A 22,886-nucleotide genomic window follows, 5' to 3' on the forward strand; every position below is an offset into this window, starting at 1 on the left:
ACTCTGAATGGGGGACCTCATCATAAAAGTCATTTTCTAATCTTTCATTCTTTCTTTCAAATCATTTACAACCACTTAAGATACCTATGAAGAAACTTTGATTTTTGGTATTACCGATTAGATAGATTTGTTGTTATAGAAATGGCTACTTAATATTATGTAAAAAGTTGAGGTTTGATGTTAATGCCCTATTCCACTGCACCAAAGGGAGTAGGAAGTCAATCTTTTTTTTTCTTTTTTCTCTTTGCTTCCCCTCACATTTCCTTCCCCTTTTCCCTTCCCTATTTTCCCTACTATTTACTTTTGTATTTTCTTTGTGTGCTACAGTATAAAGTAATAAAAAAACTATTTTGAAAAGGTACCTATGAAGAAAATGGGTGAAGAAAAACCTCCGGCCAACTGTTAGGCACAATGGCCTGGTACCATTGAGATATTATGTTTATTGGGGATTCAGGGACACATTCACTTTGATAAGGAGTGCCTACACTTTTGCATGAAGGCATTACACCACTTATGGCTGAAGTATAAGTTCAAGAAAGTTTATAAACAATCCTGACACATGCAATGGGTTTATGTAAGGGGGCAAATGGTCCAAATTTAACCAATCAGCTTTCGTGTTTGAGGGTGAACTTGATTTTTCTAGATACTATCCCAGCAATTAAAATGCTCCATCACCTTGGCTGCCCTAGTTCCAGGACGCCCATCCCTGGTCATTGTAAATGCTAGAAATTACTTAAAACGTCTGTAGGGACCTGCTATGAAGAAAGCTATGGACGCTATGTGGAAAAAACGAGGACGCGTCCTTCAAACAGTCATTTCAAAACGGCAGAGAACCATGCTTAGTATCAAACAGGGTTCCCGTGTTTCCCTCCTCTGCCCTCCCTGTAACCACCCCAACACCAGCTGCTTCTATTGCAAACCTTGTTTTCGCGCGCCCCTTAAGACAGGCAGAGAGGGAGGAGGGGGAAGACGTCCTACACCCCCCCCCCGCCAAGTTACGTGTTGACGTCACATTCTTCGGTGAAGAGGATAAATTAGGTTAAGCCCGTCCAGACCCCGGAAATAGAGGTTTGGCAGCCTGGAGGAGACCGCGAGGCGTGAGTAGGTGCTAACATTTGGCTCCGTTTGAGCGGAGGAAGGAAACTATCATCGGTTGCGCCGGGGCTGCATTCTACGGAGAGGCTGGGCTGATTGAATCCAGGAAAGTCTTGCCGCTCCCTGGGCTTTCTGCCGGGAGAGTCCCAGCGTTTGCGGTTGGAATGGTGCTGGCGCCGGCGTTCGGTGCTTGCGTTTTTCGGAGGGAGCAGCCCGAGCGGAGGAGCCGCGATGGAAATGCCGCTGCTGCAACCGCTGGGGTGAGTCTCGGCCCCCGTTTGATCTCTTCCGGATGTGTTAGATTCAACGCCCATCGCTCCCCCCCCCCCCCAGCTGGCTGCAAGTGGTGGGTGTTGAAGTCCTGAGCACCCCGAGGACTCTCAATTGAAGAGGACTCCTAGATAAGTGAATGTGGACCTTGCACTCTCCTAATGTAAGGTTTCTGGAGAGAATTGCCCCATTTGCAGAAAATCATTATCTTCGAACAGGCCTTGTTCCTATTGCCAAACTGGAATATCGCGTTTGTTATTGGAACCTACGTCCCAATAATTCAACCGTATTCTGAACATTTACAAAGGGCATTTCATATTTTAGGGCAGCTATGGTAAAAACAACAGCTCGTTTCTGGGGATGGCTAATTTAGTCCCTCTGCCTGGAAGGGCTGTTTCCAGCCCCGTTATCTTTAGGGTTTGTCTGTGGTTGGCTTGAAGTTAGAAAACCACAGAACATACGGTCAGGATACTTCTTTCACATTTCATATACTGTATTCCAAAACAGGGCCTTGAAATTCCAAACAGCTTCTGTGTGAGTTGTGGCTTAGTTGAAGATTTTGATTGCTCCAACCAAAGTTGTCAACGTAGTTTAAGTAAGAGCAACTTTTAGGTAGGGTGTTTTTACTTTGGTTATCCTTGTGCTAAGCAATCTTAAGTTTTTGAGGGTCAACAGAGACTCGCTGACAAAAGAAGGTTCCGGAGAATGCTGATTAATCCTTGTTCACTACTTTCTTTGCATGGAGAAAAATACTTTTTCATTCTAGTCACAATTTGAATAACAAATAATGACAGTTGGAATGCTAACATTTACTCTGGAATATCTGTCATTCTTGGTTTTGTCCAATAATAATGATTACAGTGGCCGAATAAGCCAAAAGTACCTGATGTGTTTCCATTCTTTTAAATAGAGTGAAGGTGAATAGTTCTGCATGGAAAGTTTTCAATTTTAAGAAAGTTCTAGAAAAAAGTGGAGATGCATGACTAAAGAACTCTTTAGTCATGTACATGTAATGTTACTTTTAACTTAGTTTTTTTAAAGTAAGCTTTCTCTTGGTGTCTGTGCCAACAGTTACTGGATGAGGATGGCAAGGAAAAGAATTTCCACGTGATGGCACCTTAACTTATACTTTCAGATTCTTATTAGAATTCTTTAAGATGCTTATTAAAATTTAAGCACCTGACCTAATTTGCCTTATTTGTCCAAGTGTTAAATGATTTGGTGAACCTGAAGCTGTTTTTAAATATTTTATTGTTGCAAATGCTGCTTATTTAAGATGTGTCATTTTAGAGGCAATATATTAAAGTTATTGTAGACTCCAGTACTTTAAAAAAACAAATTTTGAACATATAAATATTTTACTACAATCTTCCAAATTTGTCTTCCAGTTGCATGTAACTGTTCTGCTGCTATATAATTTTTATGACATAAATTGAGCATAAAATAGTCATATTTTTTTCCTACATGGAATCCTTTCCAAAACTATTTTTTTCCTCTGATTCTAATCACATTTTCTATTGGCTTCAGGTATGACATGAATTTTATAAAAGTTTAGGAAAACCTTCCCTAGCATGGTTTTCCTCAAATAGATTAGATTGTAACTCCAATAAGATATGGAGCATATGACCAGTGACACTAGAATAATAGGCACTTTAATAGCATTAAGCTTGGGAAAAAATAGGGATTGTTCTGGTCATTTCAGTGACAGGTAGAGAAAGGAGATGCTGACACTCCTTTCTCACTTGAAGGGAATGCTTCTGATGTTGTTTGTTGTTCAGGAGTGGCTTGACAAGAGGAATACGACATTTGAAGCCCATGTCCAGGATCCATCTGTGTGTGATGGCTCTTGATGCACTGACTCCAGCCTCAGTCCACTCCTTGTGAAAGTCCCCAACACTTTTGAATGGCCTTTTCCTGACAATCCTCTCCAGGCTGCGGTCATCCCTGCTGCTTGTGCACCTTTTTCTTCCACACTTTTCCCTGCCACATAACTTTCTATTAATGTGCTTTGATACAGCACTTTGGGAACATCCAACTTCTTTTGCAATTACCTTTTGAGGCTTTCCCTCCTTATGGAGGGTGTCAATGATGGTTTTCTGCACAACTGTCAGGTCAGCAGTCTATCCCATGATTGTGATTCCTACTAAACCAAACTGAAAGACCATTTAAAGGGTTAGGAACCCTTTGCAGGTGTTATGGCTTAATTAGCTGATTAGAGCAGGACACTTTGAGCCTAGAATATTGCACCTTTTCACAATATTTTAATTTTCTGAGATTGTGGATTTGGGGTTTTCATGAGCTGTAAGCAATAATCATCACAATTATGACAAATCACGGCTTGAACAATCTTGCTTTGCATGTAATGAGTCTAGCTCATATATTAGTTTCACCTTTTAAGATGCATTACTGAAATAAATGAACTTTTGCACATATTCTAATTTTTTGAGTTTCACCTGTACTAGCAAAAAAATAAAGTTGTGATCTTCATTTTTTATTTTAAGACTCTGTCCAAGTTTGGTTCCCAGGAAAGCTGAAAGGGTTTATGAAAATTACATTTGAAATTAAATGTTAAACTGGGATAAAACAGTCCCAGTGTTTGTTTTTTTGGTAGTGTCTTCTGTGAAAGGTAGTGATATATGATAATATCAATCTTTTACGTTTAGGATAATCAACATGTTTGGAGAATTATGAAAGAATAGTACTTCTGTATTAGAACCTTGGGCAGTCTAGTGCAGTATCTCGGCATTATCGAACTGGAGGTGCAGCAAAGTGCAATCCCATAACTAATTGTGTAAAGCTCTTGCATGTTTCTCATGCCCACTAGTTACATGTGTAGTTGCTGTCTTCTAGTATTAGTTCTAGTCTCATTTTAAGGAATTTGCTCATTCTGAACATAGGATCAGTAGGATAAAATGCTGGCTATTTAAAAAAAGAATCTGTAAATGTTGATTTGTTTATCAGGCCAGAATAGTGAGTTTATAGAGAATTGGTTGCCAATTATGCTTTAGTTTTCATTTAAAAAACCATGGAATTATTTTAAGAAGAGATGTAAGGCCAATATATGGGGAAACTACATATTTTAATAAGATACAAAGATATTGTTTATTTTGTGAGATTTTTTTTGTTTTATGTCTCAAATTTGGGCATCATGTTTTTGAGCTTTTTGCTCTAATCGCATCTTCACCAAGCCCATGACTTTCAGGCATGTTGAATTAAAATTTCCAGTATTTCCCATCATGCCGATGGCCAATGATCATGTGAACTGACTATTCTGAAAGATACAGTTGAATACATAGAATACATCAAGTTGGGAAAGTTCTTTCCTTAATAGTTTCATTTACAGAAACCATTTGATAAATAAGCTATTTTAATAAGCTTTGCAATGACAAATGATGCTTCACCTGTATGCTGTTAGCACTAACTTCCATTTAGTGTGTTTCAATGTGTGTTTAATTGTAGCTACTTCAGCCTCTTATCAATGACTTAATTATTGTGGATGTTTAAATTTAGGGCTTTTCCTAGTTTGAATTTCACTTGGGAGTTGGGTTGTTCATCCCAAAGCTTAAAAGCATAGTCAAGTCAAAACTAAAAGCACATTTTACTTGGCTGAGTTGCAGAACTGTAAGTGAATGTAAATATTACAAGCTTTTGTGTCACTTCAGTCAAGGACTCTAAAGCAACTTATAAGGCTATATAACAATGATATTGTGGAACAATAAAAGCACAAATAAACTAATCAGTTTAGCATTAGTAATTAAGTTGGTTGCAAACTCTCATGGTTAAGAAATATTTTTTCTTTTTCAGATGTGCCAAAGTATGCCAGCAGAAACCTCTGGATTTGAAAGATGATAATACTGAAAAACGCTGTCCTGCTACAGTGAATCCTTGGCACATCATAAAAGCTTTTAAAGTTTTGAATGAATTAAGAAGGTATTGTTCTTGAAAAGCAGACAGTGTCTTTGGTAGTTTTCCAGATTTTACTCTTATTGGAATACAATGTTGAATATGATATTGCATTATTTAAATAAGATGCTGGTCTGGACATTGCATTTTATATAATTGTTGTTTTTTTTTCCTCCAGAGCTGGTCAATAAGATTTTGAAGGGGAAACTTGAGCTGCTTAATACAACTTTTCTGGGCAGCAGAAAATTTCAGCTCTTTATTAATGACAAATCTGTTTTCAAATGCTAATAGTGGTTATATGATGTGTATTAAGGATGTCATATCATTCCCCCACACCTGAAAAATTATCTTTTTTATGAAAGCATTCCTGTGAGGATAACATATGTGCCTTGGGGCTTAGGTTTTAAGGATAGGATTTTCTTCTTTTAGTGTGGTGTCTCTTCTTTAGGGACAAAGTGGTAAAATACTACTGGACCACTATTGGGTCATAACTCCACTAATTGTGCTCCTGTTCACTGCTTTGATGTTGCTGCTGTTTTGGGTTAGGTCCCCTACTTTTTCTTCACTGTCCTGTGATTTCATAACTTGAACAATATAGGCGTTGTGTCTCTCATATCTCCTCTGCCCCCACTCTTTCACTTATTTTGGCATATGATTAAAGAAATATAGTCATTTTTTTCTTATGCCATTTATTTTAGCAATCCTTCCTAATGATTGATAAGCTGATAGCTTTGATATGTTGAGATCTGGCCACCAGATTCACCTGTATTGCTGTGGATATCTGAGAAGGGAAACCTAAGTATGAGCAGTATAGCATAAAGTACACACCCGTATGATATATATCATAATCACAAAACGTTTTTCAGAAAGCAAATTGTTTGAAAATTGTTGTCCAGTGTTTGTTCTAAAAATGTATTGGGCATTCTGGTCTAGATTTTTGAAAATTCAACTCAGCCTATTCAGAGGGAACTAGAGCATTGGATGAAAATCTTGGAGTGCTTGGATCTTGACTAGTTAAATGTACATGGGATTTATGCTATTCTTCCAACTTGGTTCTCTGAAAAATTAGAATAATGGCTCCAATTAACATTGCACCTTCTGTGTGAAAGACATGGTGAGATAGGCATCAGTTTTGTAGCAGGATGGTGTTGCAGTGGAGATTAGAGAGGGATGCGGAATCCTGGCTGTTGAAATTCATTCTGGATCTTTGAAATAGCCAGTGTGGTTCCATACAGCTGCTCCTTGCAAGTAAACTACACAAATCATTGTACTTAAGTTATGTACTTGATGGAATGAAGAGGAAAGCGACTTCTTTTTTTTCCACATTTTTAATATTTTTAATTTATTTAGCTTTTATTCTTTTTATTGTAATCTTGTGATGACCCAGGGCATGGCACAGAGCTGGCAGTTCAAACCACCCTTTAATTGCTCCAAATCTCCCCAAATGCTCCCACATTTCTGAGCAGAGCAGAGTGAGAAAAAAACCCCACACAAACCTTAAGCAGCCTCTGACTGCAGTTAGTCCAGCCCAGCGCTGTCTGCACTAAGGCTGCACAGCAATAAATCCCAAATGTATTTGGTAAAACAAGAACAAATCAAGGAGTTAAGGAAGCAAAAGATCCAGGTAAGTAGTCCAGAACGCCAAAAGGAATGCAAAGACACTTGGAAAGTTCAAACTTCGGTACACAACACTTCAGGAACTAGGCATTTGTTCCCGACAAATGCCCCTCCCCATAGGGTCTCCTTAAGTCTCATTCCCCAGGTGTGCCTGGTGAAGATGGGCGGGGCACTCTCCTCACGAGTACCCTGCTCTGTCTGTACTGCTCACGCCTTCTCTGCGCTCTCCGAGCTCTTGCATCAGGAGGGGATGGTTCTTGCTCCTCGTCTGAGCTCTGTCTCTCCTGTTCATCCTGCCTCCCTGCCTGCAGGTCTTACTAATTCCGAAAAGCCTTGTCTGGACTGACTGCCTTTCCCCAGTTTCCCCCAAGGCCAATGGAGATGCCCTTCACTTGCTGTCACTTCTTGTGCCAGCTCATCTTCTGTCTTCAGACTCCGACAGAGGCATGACCAGTCTTTAATAACTTTTTTGAAAACATAATACCAAGAACTTCTGTTCATCAAAGTTAATAGATGTGGACTTGTACAAAATCCTGAAGAGATTTACTTCCACAAAACTATTTAGAATACAGTGGTGAAATACTCTGTTCTGGAGCTGTCTTATTTGTTCATTATACTGAATGGAATATCCATTTATGCTTTACAATTAGAAACCAAACTAAATTTTAGCTATTTTCTGTTTAACTTCATTTTTGATTATTATTCAGTCATAACAAGTTTTGATCACATCAATAACCCTAATTCTTTGAGTTACTTCCTAATGAACATGATTAGAAAAATGATGTTAAGCAAAATGATTTCACAACCTAACATTTTGTTGCAAATTGGCTTTCTTAATGGGCCTGGCATTGCATTGTTTCAAGAGTAAGTGTATATTATCAAGGAGTAAAAGTTTTCTATGAAATTGTAAACCTCCTTTTTGGATACTGTAAATGTAAGGTCCAGCCTCTCTTCCCTGTTCAAGGAAGCACAAACTCTTGAAATAGCAGAATTTCAAAAGGAAGCTTTTATTGGTGGAGAAAACTGTACTCTTTATTTAGAGTATTGAACTACAATTTCCATGTGGCTGTTTGTTACAGATATTGTAGATTATAATTCAAGTTTCTAATCATGGACTTAAAGAATAAACTCTGCTTAATTTCTGGAAAAAGTCTTTGTTTTTGTTCTTACATATTTACTGTACGTACGTGGCAAAGTAATCTTATTAAGTCAAAATAGTATGTAAGGGAGGGAATTGTATACAGAAGCAAGGTTCTCAAGCTTTCTACTATTGTTGATAATGCTAAACAAATTTATTCAACCGTCCTATGATTAAAAGATCAGAAAGGTCAACAGTTTGGCTGTTCGAATCCCTCGTGCCGCATAATGGAGTTAGCTCCCATTACTTATCCCAGCTTCTGCCAACCTAGAAGTTCGAAAGCATGTAAAAATGCAAGTAGAAAAATAGGAACCATCTTTGGTGGGAAGGGGACATGGCCACATGACCATGAAGACATTTTCTGACAGTGCTGTCTGTTTGGCTTTGAAACGGAGATGAGCACTGCCCCCTAGAGTTGGGAATGACTAGCATATATGTGCGAGGGGAACATTTACCTTTTATGATTAAAAGAAATTATTTTTATCAGGGATAAGACTGGGCAAGAAATAATGTTCCTCTTTTAATTGTTAAATTTTAATCTTTCTAACATGGGTTCCTAAACCTAATGGAGATTGCACAGAAAAAGGGGGGTCCAAACCTGAAGTGAATTTTGATAGCACTTAAACTTTGTCTTTACATCAGGTTTTTTGTAAATAATTGCAGGGTCTTTCCTTAGTAAAAAAAAAAAAAAGATCAATAGTCCTACTAACAAGAAGAATGATAAGAACCTGAATATTGATTATCAATTGCTTATTTTATTAAACTTGGTGAATATGCACAATAGCTAACTAACAAAGGAAATGATTATCTTTCCTGTTGTCTAAAATGATTTTTGTTTTGTTTTTCTTAATAGTCAAAACCTATTATGTGATGTGACAATAGTTGCTGAAGACATGGAAATTGCAGCTCATCGAGTTGTATTAGCAGCTTGTAGTCCATATTTCCTTGCAATGTTTACAGGTACCTTTTTTTTTCTTCTTCTTGTCTCTTGCAATTGAACTATCTCAGCCAATTTTGAAAGGCATAAGCATAATGGCTATTTCCTCAGAATGCTACTGTGCTGTATGTAAATATGCAGTGTATTTAAAACACTTTAATAAGTAAATTTTATTCTTGAAGCTGATTCCTAGAAGTAAAAGCTGCACTTTGGAAGCTGTATTCTTGCTAGTACTGTTACCCTTGGTGTTACCATTAGTTGGTAAAATGTATTCTATAAACTGCTGATCTAAAAAGCTGAAATACTGCAGCTGAAAAATATCACATTTTTTAGTTAAGATACCAGGAAATCCAAAGAAAGCCACATATAATGACAACATGTTCCATTTTATCTCTGATCAAATAAACCGACGTAGTCCTTATTAGTTATTAGTTCTTATTGCAAATTTCTTCAGTACTTTAATCAATCTCTCGTGAGAATCCAACAAAATGAAATTATTCCAATTGCTCTCTCGAACTATCATTTTTATCTTTTTCTTTAAAAGTTAAGACTTTTCCATATAGTTGTTTTGCTTTCTATCTCATGACACAGTCTTATTCAGAGATTCCTTCATATTTTTCTTAGATAGATTTTGCTGCATATCTTGTTCTGTAACGTTTTCTTCTGGCAACAGATTGTTTCTGAGATGACAAAACATAGCTGATATAATTGAATCAGATTGTTTATGAAAATCGCATTCCTCAAAGATGTCTCCAAATACCATAATAAGTTTCTCTTGCTATGTCCTAAATCTGAAAAGCATTTCACCCCACAAACATGCATTCTTTAACAATATTTTTGAAGCCTTGATATTCAAAATCCAACGTTTAAACATTTTATGAGCCCTTATTTCTATTTTGTTTTGTGTTTTGCTCTTTGTTTTTAAAGGTCTTAAGGATTATAAAAATAGATCTTCATATTTTTATATTAAGGTTTGCATTCACCCATATTTCTAGCCTTGTCACTCTTCTTTGAAAATTAATAGACAACATTCAAAGGTTATTAGCAAAGGAAGTGAACAAACTTGGTGTCCTTTTGAAAAAAAGCTGTTTGCAGCTGGAGTAATTATGGCAAATCCCCCAGTCTCCCAATTATACCTTTTCCAGAAACTGTTATCTTATAGTTATTTCATGAGGGGCAACCATAAGGAAAAACTGCTTGGGTGATCTCACCTCTCTTATCGACAAATGTTAAAATATCTACAAACAATGGCTCCGCTTTTCCACAGAACTCCCTGCAGTTGTTTTCCTCTTGAGGATTCTCATCCATGGAATCTTTCCCAAGCTCTCTCTAAGTTTATTGAAATTCACTCTCTTAAAGAGAGTGACTGTAGTTTGACTTTGTTCTACTTTTTGTTTTTGTGTAATGTTGAATTCCACTATTGCATGATCGCTTGCCCCCAAGGTTCCTGTAGCTTTATCACCTTCTATCATTTCCTTTCTGTTAGTGGGAATTAAGTCCAAAATGGCCGATCCCCTTGTTCACTTCTCTACCTTTTGGGAAACAAAGTTGTCTGCTAGGTTTGTTAGGAATCTGTTAGATTTGTTTCCCTTATTATTGCTTGAAGTTCAAGCTGTTTTTTTAACGCATTAGATATTACAGGCATTTTCCATTGTTAACCAATAGATTTTGGATATAAATCAGAAATGCTCCTCAGAGCTGAGATTTGCTTTAAATTCTCTTTTCTAAACATTCATTCTGGCAGTACAGGTAGTCCTATTCCAATCTTCACGAATTGAAAATGTGTCTTTTTACATTTGCAAAGAGATGAAATTATTTTATATTACAATAAATCAAAATGCTGATGCTATTAATGCTCTCAATTAATGCTTGCAACTTATTTTGATCTTTTTAAAAAAAAATCACTTTACATATAAAATGAATTGACCAAATTGGTATACATTCTACTATTTATTAAAATCTGTTTTTTTCATATACTGTATGGAATCATATATCATATATCACAACTAGCAGTTGCTGGGAGCCAGACTACTCTAGATTTTCCTGGCTTTCAAAACACATGGCAACCATGCTAGTCCATGTATGATATGCCATATGATTTATTGATTGATAAATACATACATACATACATATCATAATATAAAATAAATATGTATGTCCAACTCAGTGCTTAAGCTTCCAAGTAATCAAGTTATGAACAATAGTGAAACATACCCATTCAAAATATTTATGTAATTTGAAAAAGTTGTAAATTAAGTTTGATTACTGCTTTTTAATTCCAGATTTATTTAGTATTTCAATTTTGAGATTGTTTATCCTTGTAGGATAATGCTGGAGAATCAGCTTATTTCTCTTCCTCAAGAAAAGAAAGAGTTTCCTTTTTGGTCCCTGGTACTTTTGAATTATGGTTGTACAAAATTAGAAATTATGGAAGATGTCAAAAATTCTGAAAAGCATTCAGTACCTCGTGGCTGATACTTTGATACCCATAGGTGGTATTATATTGCCATATCCTGTTTTATTACTGTGGAATTACATTTTTCCCCTCCATTATAATATCTCTTTGTAGCATGTTTATTCTACTTGCCAATGTTTGAATTAAATTTGTTTTGCAGGTGAAATGAGTGAAAGTCAAGCAAAGAAAGTTCGAATCAAAGAAGTTGATGGTTGGACCCTCAAGATGATCATTGAATATATTTACACAGGGGAAATTACAGTTACAGAAGAAAATGTACAGGTAAGTGAGATGATTATATTTATTGATCATAAAACACCTAGGGCGGGACAAACCTGTTCTTTGTGGTTCTGGCGAAGGTAATATTTATTTCTTAGCATATGACTGAAAAATGTGCACTTTTTAACAATATTTCTGTTGTCTTCTTGTCCTATTGTAGCATAAAATAATCAATAAGCATCTTGCGTGTACTTGCATTTTAAAAAGACCTGCTGAGTTTTACAGTCCTTGACAAAATACACTTAATTGTATCAAGCAAACGTAACAGAAAAGATTAGGGTTAGAAACCCTGGAAAATAGCAATAGCAATAGCAGTAGACTTATATACCGCTTCATAGGCCTTTTAGGCCTCTCTAAGCGGTTTACAGAGAGTCAGCATATTGCCCCCAACAATCTGGGTCCTCATTTTACCCACCTCGGAAGGATGGAAGGCTGAGTCAACCCTGAGCCGGTGAGATTTGAACCGCTGACCTGCTGATCTAGCAGTAGCCTGCAGTGCTGCATTTAACCACTGTGCCACCTTGGCTCTTGTTAAACAAATCCATTGTTTGAAGAATATATATTAATCTATTTTCATTTAAGACTATACCTATATCTACAATAACAGAATTTCCTTGTGCAAAAGTGGACACATTTTATATTGTAGTAAATAAATAAACGGTACATTTATGTGCACACTTATGCATCCTTTGTGAAACCAGAAAAAAATATATTACTGTGCCTATTATTTATTTTTTATCATTGCGCCCAAAAGGTTCTAAATTTAATTGACTGTAGAAAAGTATGTCCTTAATCATGAGTCCTCAGCACAATTTCTCTTTTGCCATAGAAAACATTTAAATTGCTAGGCAGATTTAATTTAAAGAATGGAATGGACACAATCATGTTGGTTAAGCAATCAATTGGGGGGGGAAATCATATTTTAAGTAATAGTTAATATGTTTAGGAGTTGTCAGTAACTAAAACAAGGTAATAAAATCTATGACCAGGCTGCATAATTTTTCTAGACCAAAGCCATAATTCACCTTTGACAGCTATGTCCTACAGTTGAAAAACTGGTGAGTGGTAACAGGTAAAAATAAAATGTAATTTAGTTCCATTTGAAATTTATTTTTTGAGTACTCTGAAATTGCATATTTTAAAATGTCTCATTTTTATCACATTAAAATTACCTGTTAACAACTTTTGAAAACCACACCCAATATAATGATAGAACCTCATCCAAGTCCTTTCTTCCCATAGAATCAAAGTAAAGGCATATAAGGTGCATATTCCAAATATTACTCGGTGTATAGTCTGTTAAAATCAACACAGTAGAGGATGCTGTCTTCCACAGCCTCTGTGAGAACTGTCAAGTTATATATATTCAGGAAAGGAAATTAATAGCTGGATCTTTAAGATGCTCATAAAAATATGTTCATTCAAGGGAAATTATAGTTACAGAGAAAAATGTATGAGTGGTAGAACTCAAGTAAATTTTAAAATACTATATTATTTAGCAAGAGTTTAAAATGAAATCAAGATCTTCGCAACCAGAACCCTTGCAGGAAAAAGTTGCTAATCAAATAAAACACTAATTTTAGTATAGAACAAATAATACATTGCAAAATGATAATTTCACAGTTACCACCAACTTAAAAATCAAAAGCACAATGCATATTGTGGTAAAATATAAAGGAGAAAATCTTATATCAACTTTGTATTACTATTCTAATGGGAGTTGGGTTTGACAAACAACATAGCAATTTTGGCTTAATTTTTTGCCATATGCTTTCATGACAACAGATGCCAAAACAAAATCTAAAGTAAGAAATTTTTTAGAACAATATTAATGTCAACATCCAGCTCAAGAATCTAAATAAAATTCCAGGTTCATTCCAGTTACGAAAATCTTATTGTTTATTGGATACACTGCGTGGTAGTGTCGAAGCAAAACTAACTCTGAGGTTACAAATACTGGTTTATAGAATTAAACAATAATTTCCCTAGCCAAACCCCCAACTTCACACAGTCCATATAAACAAGTTCCCTTTATTATGGGAACTATCTGCTTCTGTTCCACACACGTTACGATGTCCTTGAAAAGGTTTTAGGCTCTCAAGTTCTTCAGCAGAATCATAGAGGTTATGCTAACAAAAAGTTGAAACAAAGAAGCATGTAGCCTGCCAAAGGTTCACTCTTGACAATTCATTTTGTTTTTTAGAACTTTGATCACACTGCATGTATTTTGTCTAATGTGTTTCTGGTTGTCAGCAATTAGATATGTCGAGTGCTGTTGATAATTGGCTTGAGTATCTTTGAAGAACAGTTGTCGCTCAAGTTCAGTTACTGCAAGGTTTTAATTATTTTTGGAATTTTTTATTTTACATTAGTTGAGGCAAGTAGATGTTATTTGGAATGCAACCCATGTAGATGGTTCCTAATGTAAGAGTTTACTGAGGTTTGACATTGCCTCCTAAACTAAATATTCTTTATTGGCCAAATATGATTGGACACCTTTTTCTTGTGCATAAACTCTTAGTGTAGATACAAACAACAAAGTTATATAAGATATCAATAGGAGAAAGAAAGATGAGAAGGATAATAGTAAAACAGCCCTACCACATGGGTAAATGTGCTTAGTGCTGTGGAAATTAGATATTTAGCAGAGTGATGGCATGGGGTGAGGGGAACTGTCTTTCTGTCTAGTATGTAATGCCCTATAGTGGCATCCTGAAGGGAGAACTGAAACCGTTTATGTCCAGGATGTGAGGGGTCCATAGATATTTCCTTAGCTCTCTTTCTGACTCATGTAGTATACAGATCCTCAATGGAAATCAGGATGGTTGCAATTGTTTTTTTTTATTTTTTGCAGTCCTAATTATATCTATCTGTACCTGTCTTGTTTTGTTGCTGTACCAAACCAGACAGTTATAGAAGTGCAAATAACATATTCAATAATTCCTCTGCAGTACTGTATCAGCACCTTCTTGGGCAGTCTGAGCTTTCTGAGTTGACGCAAGAAGAATATTCTTTGTTGTGCTTTTGAAAATGATGTTTCCAATGTTAGATGTCCATTTCAAGTCCTGGGGGATTATAGAATGTTGGAATCAGTGGTGGGTTTCAAAAAATTTTTAGAACCTTTTCTGTAGGTGTGGCCTGCTTTGTGGGAGTTGCTTGCCAGCCATGTGACCGGGTGGGAGTGGCTTGCCAGCCATGTGGCCGGGTGGGAGTGGCTTGGCAGTTATGTGACTGGGTGGGCGTGGCCAACTTGTAAAATGTGGTGAAACTCACTTAACAACGCTCTTGCTTAGCAACCAAAATGTTGGCTCAGGAACTCTGGCATTGAAGTGTCCAAGTCTTAAAGCTGTCAAGTTACAAGACCCTCGCACCTCTAACCCTTTAGAAAAAAAACGCCAGGGATGTTCAAACTTGACAGCTTTAAGACTTTAAGGTTTAGATAGGATTCTAAGAGGCAGGCGGGGCGATTGGTGAGCCAGCCAATTACTGAAAGGTGGGTGGGGCAAGTGTGGTGTGGACAGGCAGGGGGAGGGAGCTGAAACCAGTTCTAAATGGCACAGTAGATTTGTGGAACCTCTTCTATAGAAGAGGTTAGAATTGGCAGGAACCCACCCCTGGTTGGAATACATGTTAGAATGTATTTTGTATTGCAACAAGTTCAGAATTATTCAGCCAGTAGACGGCAGTGTTTAGTTTGTATCTATAGTTATAATCTATAGTTTCTTTATGTTTCCTGTGACAGTTGAAACCATTAAGCATCAAAACCCATGGTGACTGTACACTGTACACTTTATTTGATCTGTATGGCTATATAACCATCTTCTGTTGCCAATTGGTATGACTGTATAATAATCCACAGCTACCATTTCTATATAATAAAACAGAATTTCTAATAAGTTATGGACCCAGATTAAGCCAGCTTCAGCCCAGATAAACCAGATATTTACTCAGTATAATTCCACTATAAGACCAGATTAGAGGAGAAATATAAAGTTCAGCACAGAGCAAGCCAGTCATATCCAGCTACAGAAAATAAGTGCAAAATAAAGCAACAGAAAGAAGACTGCAACAGAATAAAAGCTAATGGCCAGTAACACAGCTGAAACGAAGTTTTCGTTTGTGAATTTGACAAACCAGAACTACCGGTCTTGGAAATTCAAGATGAAGCTAATAAGGGAAGGTATGTGGCGATGTATAAATTTCTTTATTCACTTTGACCAGAGTAAAACAGGTTGCAGAAGGAACTTTGCCAGCAGCTGATATTCCACAACATCCTCCTTTTGCCTGGTTAATTCAAAGTGTCAGAGATCAAACCTTGCAAGAAACACATGCTAAATGATCAGTGAACTATGGTTCCTTTATGTTCACCATGATTAATTGTTGCATGATTATATCAACAAAATGCATTTGAAACAAAAATGGTTGTTAAAATCACACTGCAACTCTACTGTGCTATGAGACCCTATTAAAAATTGCTATGAAATGTGATTTCTTCTTTAGTTCCACTACCCTACAAGAAAGAAATATGACTGAAATCTTGTCACAGGTGATCCTCACTTAACAACCATTCATTCAGGAACCATTCAGATTTTTGATGCCACTGAACAAGTCCTGGTCCTTTGAGTTCCAGTCATTGCGGCATCCATGAAGTTGTGTGGTTGCAATTTGTGACCTTCCCAGGAAGCTTTCCGACAAGCAAAGTCAAAGAAGCTGGCAGAACATGGGAAACCTCAGTCACATGAAGTCCTCATTTAATGATGGCATCTGCAGTGGTGGGTTCCTCTCCACGTCGCTACCAGTACGCTGCTCATGGGGGCGCACGTCCTGTTTGTGCACGTGCGCTGCACATGGATGCACACTCCACCACCCCTGCGACACGCAGCTTCTTATCGGAGCTCGTGCAGGCACCGCACACTGTGCGCTCATGTGCAATTGGCCAGTTGCTTTAAAAACAGGTATAGAACGCTGGTGGACAGGTGGGCCAAACGAGCCACTGTACCGGTACGCTGACAGCTGCTCCTGGCTACTACCAGTATGGCCCGGTACGGCTGTTCCAGTCGGAACCCACCACTGGGCATCTGTCAGAATAGGCATTGCTAAATAGCACAGTCTCATGACATTGCACTTTCTGACCACATCACTTGCCTATAGCAATTCCAGTGCCAACTGCTATCATTAACCAATTACTACCTGTAAACCATATGTCTCAGCATTTGCATTTGCAGCAGATATAAAAGTCTTCAAAGGGATGTGATGTTTTATCACCTCGGGGATAAGGAGGTGTGCTAACATATTTTGAATCCTTTGCCTAGCTTTGGTAAGGCTATTAAGCTACTAAAAAAAATAGAGTGTAGTCATAACAGAAGCTTTTACTGAAAGATGTTGCCGGTCGCTTACTACAAAAATCCTTAAATTGCCATTTAAATTGTTTAATCTATGCTGTTTCAACCTTTTTCTGATCTCTCAAGAGTATCAATATTATATACAACAGTTGTCTGAGCCATGGTAATCCCTAGATGTGTAGAGATAGCAATTATCAGAATTCCAAAGGCGTTCTAGAACCTGGAATCCTGGCAGTCTAGGGAAGTTTAACTTGACATGCTGCTCTATTTAAGAGATAGATGTTAGCTACATACAGGTACTTGACTAACAAGATTTTGTTTAGTGACTGAAGTTACAACAGCACTGAAAAATGTGACAACCATTTTTCACACTTATGACTGTTCTAGCATCCCCCTGGTCACACGATTTACATTTGGATGCTTGACAACTGACTCACATGACTGTTGCAGTGTCCCAGAGTCATGGGATCCCCTTTTGCGACCACCTCCCAAGCAAAATCAATGGGGGAACCAGATTCCTTTAACAACTGTGTTACTAATTTAACAACTACAGTGGTTCACTTAACCAATGTGACAAGAAAAGTTATAAAATGGGACGAAACTCACTTAACAAATTTTTCACTTAACAACAGAAATTTTGGGCTCAATTGTAGTCATAAGTTGAGGACTACCTGTAGTCAAAGTGAAAACTCTTTATGTGTAAATGTAGAGTTGAAGCTTTCGCATTCCTTGTGCTTTCCTTTTTCATAGTTTTGCTAGTGAGTTTTAGGAAGATTAAGAGTGAATCCAGAAATAAATGACCTGCTGCTTACTGCATCACAGGGGGATTTCTAACTCTACTGAGTAGTGTAATATTTTGTACTTGCAGTCTTGTTCCCATCCGTGGGTTCTACGTGGATTAGTGTACTGAGTAATGATTGCTATTCATTGAGCAGAAGTATTAAGTCCAAGAAAATTTCCACATTCTGCAACTTTGTGCAGTATCCTGAAATAGGGAAGTACAATCCCATCACATGCTAAAGATGGAATATTTCAAGTCCCAGGTGCCCTTAATATCCAGAACCACTTAGCCTTGGTTGGATTCAGTCAGAGTCAATTCTGCCCATGCAGCCTCCAAGCTCTGGGGCAGAGCTTTGACAGCCTCACTTAGCTGGACTGGAGTCCTAATATATTGAACCCCAAAATGGTGGATTATCTCATTAAGTAATTTCCTGTAGATCTTAAAAAGTGTAGAGAAAGCGTCAAGCCGTAATGCACCTTACAAAGGTAGGCATTCCTTGTTTAGCCAATATCAACTGGAATTGATCTTGCAGGAAGAGAAAGAACTACAGGTAGTTCTTGACTTACGGCCATTCATTCAATGAATGTTCAAGGTGCTGAACAAATGGTGATTACAACCAGACCTCAGAGTTCCAGCATTCCCATTCCCATGGTCATGTGATTGTGATCTGGGCGTTTGGCAACTGGTCCACACTTATGACCTGTTGTAGGACCCCACAATCATGTGATTGCCATTTTCAACCTTCCCTACTGGCTCCTGAGAAAAGTCCAGGTCACGGGGTGGTATCAGTCCTCATCCAGACGCTCCTTTTCAGCCTCTCTTCACTCATGCTATACTGGCCACTTTCATACCATCCCCAACTTGCACCACACCCATTTATAACCTCCTACTCCATACCCCACCCACACTTTGCCTCACACAAACACACTCTTGTGAAAGGTCCCTGACGCATGCTGCACCTCTCATGCATTCCCTCCAATCCATGCCACAGTCTCACATTCTCATAACCCTTCCTTAAACCTACCTTATGGAAAAGGTGCTTGTTGACAATGTCTGTTTAAGTTGACACCTTAAACTTTTCAAACTACAAGTGGAGTTTGGTTCATTAATAAATAGTGCTCTGTAAGTGTTTTAGATAGTGCTACTATGGGCACTTGGACGTTTAATGGTTCAGTGCTGCTGAACAATGAGCATTTGCAAGAGCCAAGGTGGCGCAGTGGTTAAATGCAGCACTGCAGGCTACTGCTAGATCAGCAGTTCAGCGGTTCAAATCTCACCGGCTCAGGGTTGACTCAGCCTTCCATCCTTCCGAGGTGGGTAAAATGAGGACCCAGATTGTTGGGGGCAATATGCTGACTTTCTGTAAACCGCTTAGAGAGGGCTGAAAGCCCTATGAAGCGGTATATAAGTCTACTGCTATTTCAAATAAATCTACTTATTACCGGTATGTCTATACCAGAGGTGGGTTCCTGCCAGTTCACACCTATTCGGTAGAACCGGTTCGTCAAATCTACTGAACCGGTTAGAAGAGGTTCCACCAGTGGACCCGGAAAGCAGGCCACACCTACAGAAGAGGTTCCAAAAATTTTTGAAACCCACCACTGGCAAGGATCTTGTAACTTGACAGTTTTAAGACTTACATGCTTCAATGCCAAAGTTTCTGAATAGCTACTTGGACCGACCTAAGTACTAATTCATAATTTCATATCCAGTCACATGGGTGGCAAGCCACTCCCATCCGGTCACATGGGTGGCAAGCCACTCCCACAAAGGAGGCCGCACCCACAGAGTAGGTTCCAACAATTTTTGAAACCCACCACTGGTCTATACACTGTATTTGAATGTCAACTGTTAAGTTTAGTTGTTAATTTAAATTTCATCTTCTAATGAACCTCAGGGTGCAACAAATTGTTTCTAAAACCATTTACATCTGAAAACAATGTTAATAGCCTTTTGGTGTGAAATGTAATGTATTAGCCTTCTGCTTTGTGGTACAGATGTCAATTCGTATTTTTAGCTTTCTTTACTGCCACCCACTCATCCACCATTACAGCAGTTTATGCTGACTCATATGTTCTTGAAAGACATTCACAAGTATAATCACATGTATTTTTTCTTGAAGCATCTCGGTATCTTTGTATCAGTTCAATGAACATACGGAAATCTGATTTCTTTTTAATCTAGTCATGTAGGAAAGAATGAATTAGAATCCTGATTTAGTAACTAGTTCAAGTTGTCTCAGTTGTGTTTATGTTAAAATGAGAAAATTTTGTTACATTCAAATTTTCAAATATGGTTTAGAAATACTTCTGTCAGTAGAAAGCCATAAAGAGTTTAATACAAGGAAAAAATGAAGTCTTAAGCAAATGCAAGCAAATTATATGTGATGCTATGGCATGTTAATCTTTTATAAATCTGCTGGAATATCTGTAGTTGTTCTGTCCCCTAGATAAGTAAGTTATATCATTGGATCCAAATATAGTAATAAAGACACTGTCAGTGACATTACTGGATATCATGCCATAAAATGAAAAAAAAAATACATTTGATAGCTGCTTGTTTTAAGGGGAAAACTGCTAAATTTGATAGCTGGTTGCTTTTTTTTTACTATTACAATAGCTATTCACAAAGCAAAATAAGCATGAAATTGTGACTGTCAACAGCTTATAAAGAAAACGTATACAAAATATTTTATAGATGGCACATGTCACTGGGAAAATTAGCAAAGATGTTTAAAGACAAATCAGCGAAATGTTGGAAGTGTCAACAAGCAATAGGCTCTTATTATATGTGGTGGACATGTGCAGAAGCAAGGGAATATTCCACTAAGATAAGAGTATGTTTAAAGAAAATGTTACAACAAGAAATAGAATTTAGACCAGAGATATTCTTATTAGATATTATCCCAGAGAAATCCAAGAAAGAGAATACTTATTTGATTATACATGTAATTACAGCAGCAAGAGTTCTATTTGCCCAAAATTGGAAATCAAATAAGCTACCAACAGATGAAGAGATAATAAAAAGATATTAATTGTGCAGTGATGAATAGGTTGACAATGAAAATAAAGGATAAAGAGGAATCTGAGTACTTCAAGACATGGGAAGATTTTATGATTGGCTAGAGAAAGGAAACTAGAAAAGAAAATAGGGAGAAGATATAGAACCCAGACGAGGCACTGTTAAATGGAAAAGGGGGGGAAGAAGGGGAAAACAGAAAAGAAAATATTAAATATATAAGTATACATCCAAAAGCGAGATATAAAAGTGGGGAGAATATAGTTAGGATAGATTAGGGAAGGTAAGGGAATAAGAAATGATATCAAATTACATTTGGGTTTACGAAAATAGCATCTCAAGGAAACATAAACTGAGGTCTGAACACCTACAATAATAAAAAAGAGAGAAAGGAGGAGAAAATGAAAAGAAAATGGGGGAAAGAAGGAAGAGGTAAGGAGAGGAGGATGGAAGGGAGAGAAAGAGAAGGACAGAGGGGAGGAAGAGGAAGAGGAGGAGTAGGAGAAAGGTAAGGGAAGAAGGAAGGGGAAAGAGAGGAAGAAGGAAGAAAGTAGAGAAGGGAGGGAGGGAGGGAGAAAAGAAAGGGAAGATAAGGTGGTGTTACAACAGGAGGAAGGGATGGCAACCCAAACTGTATATTATAACCTATTAAATGAAATAACAAATGTATAAGAGTGATAAATGTAAAGAAGAATAACAATTATGTGAATGTATACTTAAAATGCTATGTAAGAGAACAAAAAATAAAAAAATATTTTTCTGGAAATGTGACTTCCAAATCCTAACCTCCTTTGACAAGTTTTAAATATAGTATGGAAGAAACCTCCTAGACCACGGGTGTCGAACTTGCTGTGTTACATTGCTTCACATGACGTTTCATGATATTTTCCCCCTTCATGGTGCTGGGGTGGGCATGGTGTGATGCATCCCGCCCATGGGCCGTCAATTTGACATCCCTGTCCTAGACTGAGTCCCTACTCACTAAAATGAAGAAATTATAGAGAAGCAAAGCATGTATATCCTGATCTATTCTGATTCATTTGTCGAAACACAGTGTACAATTTAAATAGCCGTGTCACTGCTGTCCTGTTCTGGCAATTCTTCATCAGTATCCATAATAGTAAAAGTTCAAAACAGAATTAAGATTGAATTTACCTATTAGTTATATAATTACTTAACCCCTTACAGACAGTCTTAGACTTAGAAATTCCTTTTTTACTTTTCTTGATGATACTGACTCCTTTAATTTTGGTTATTGTAGGTACTACTCCCAGCAGCCAGCTTGTTGCAGCTTCAGGATGTAAAAAAAAGTTGCTGTGATTTTTTGGAAACTCAGCTTCATCCTGTCAACTGTTTGGGTATTCGAGCATTTGCTGATGTGCATGCCTGCATTGAGCTTCTGAACAAGGCCAACACATTCGTAGGTAAGTGGAAGTTCAATTCTAAAAATGAGGATTGTGGTATTTTTAACTTTGGAGAAGCCATATTGCTCACATTAAAAAGAATGTAAATTACAACAGAGAAATTAAAGTTGTACCGATAACAAACAAAAATTGTTTTATGATTTGACATTAGCAAAGCAGCCAAGAGGTTGAATAAATTTCAAAAACTAAATTTTAAGATTAAAATATATATTTAAACAAAGCAGTATTAAATCTTTGAAAACTGGCACTTTTTCCCTTTCTCAAAAGATTAATGTAGTAATACAATAGTAGGATTCAATTTGCCAGAATAAAGAAAAGAATTATTGTTAATGTGCCAATTCAATAGACAGCAATTCAGTTTCCCAGAATACTTTAGCTATAATAGTGATAATACAGCAAAAGCAACTAATTTTTTATCTGGCCACCTACCATTTCTGAGAAATGCTCTTCTGCAATTCTGTTGAGAATTATTCCACTTGTATTAACAATACATGTATGCTTGCGTCTGTGGAGTTTACCTTCCGGAAAGCAATTTCTTTTTTTCTTTTTTTTGAAAAGTTTTTATTTTATTTTAATTGAACAAAAACACAAAAAAAGAACCATCCTTCATTACATCTTGTAGAAAGC

At 37.2% G+C, this 22,886-nt stretch overlaps 1 protein-coding gene across 1 annotated transcript in view; it reads left to right on the forward strand.

The window, feature by feature from the left end:
- The first annotated feature begins 984 nt into the window (after positions 1 to 984).
- The window catches only part of LOC116513065 (kelch-like protein 2), a 40,618-nt gene continuing 18,716 nt past the window's right edge, over positions 985 to 22,886 (forward strand). The window contains 5 exon segments of the mRNA XM_032223858.1: positions 985 to 1,355; positions 5,170 to 5,295; positions 8,877 to 8,983; positions 11,576 to 11,697; positions 22,097 to 22,259. Of these exon segments, the coding sequence (XP_032079749.1) occupies positions 1,327 to 1,355; positions 5,170 to 5,295; positions 8,877 to 8,983; positions 11,576 to 11,697; positions 22,097 to 22,259 (547 nt within the window). The 5' untranslated portion in view covers positions 985 to 1,326.

Source organism: Thamnophis elegans, chromosome 9, assembly GCF_009769535.1.
Source record: "Thamnophis elegans isolate rThaEle1 chromosome 9, rThaEle1.pri, whole genome shotgun sequence".
NCBI lineage: Eukaryota > Metazoa > Chordata > Lepidosauria > Squamata > Colubridae > Thamnophis > Thamnophis elegans.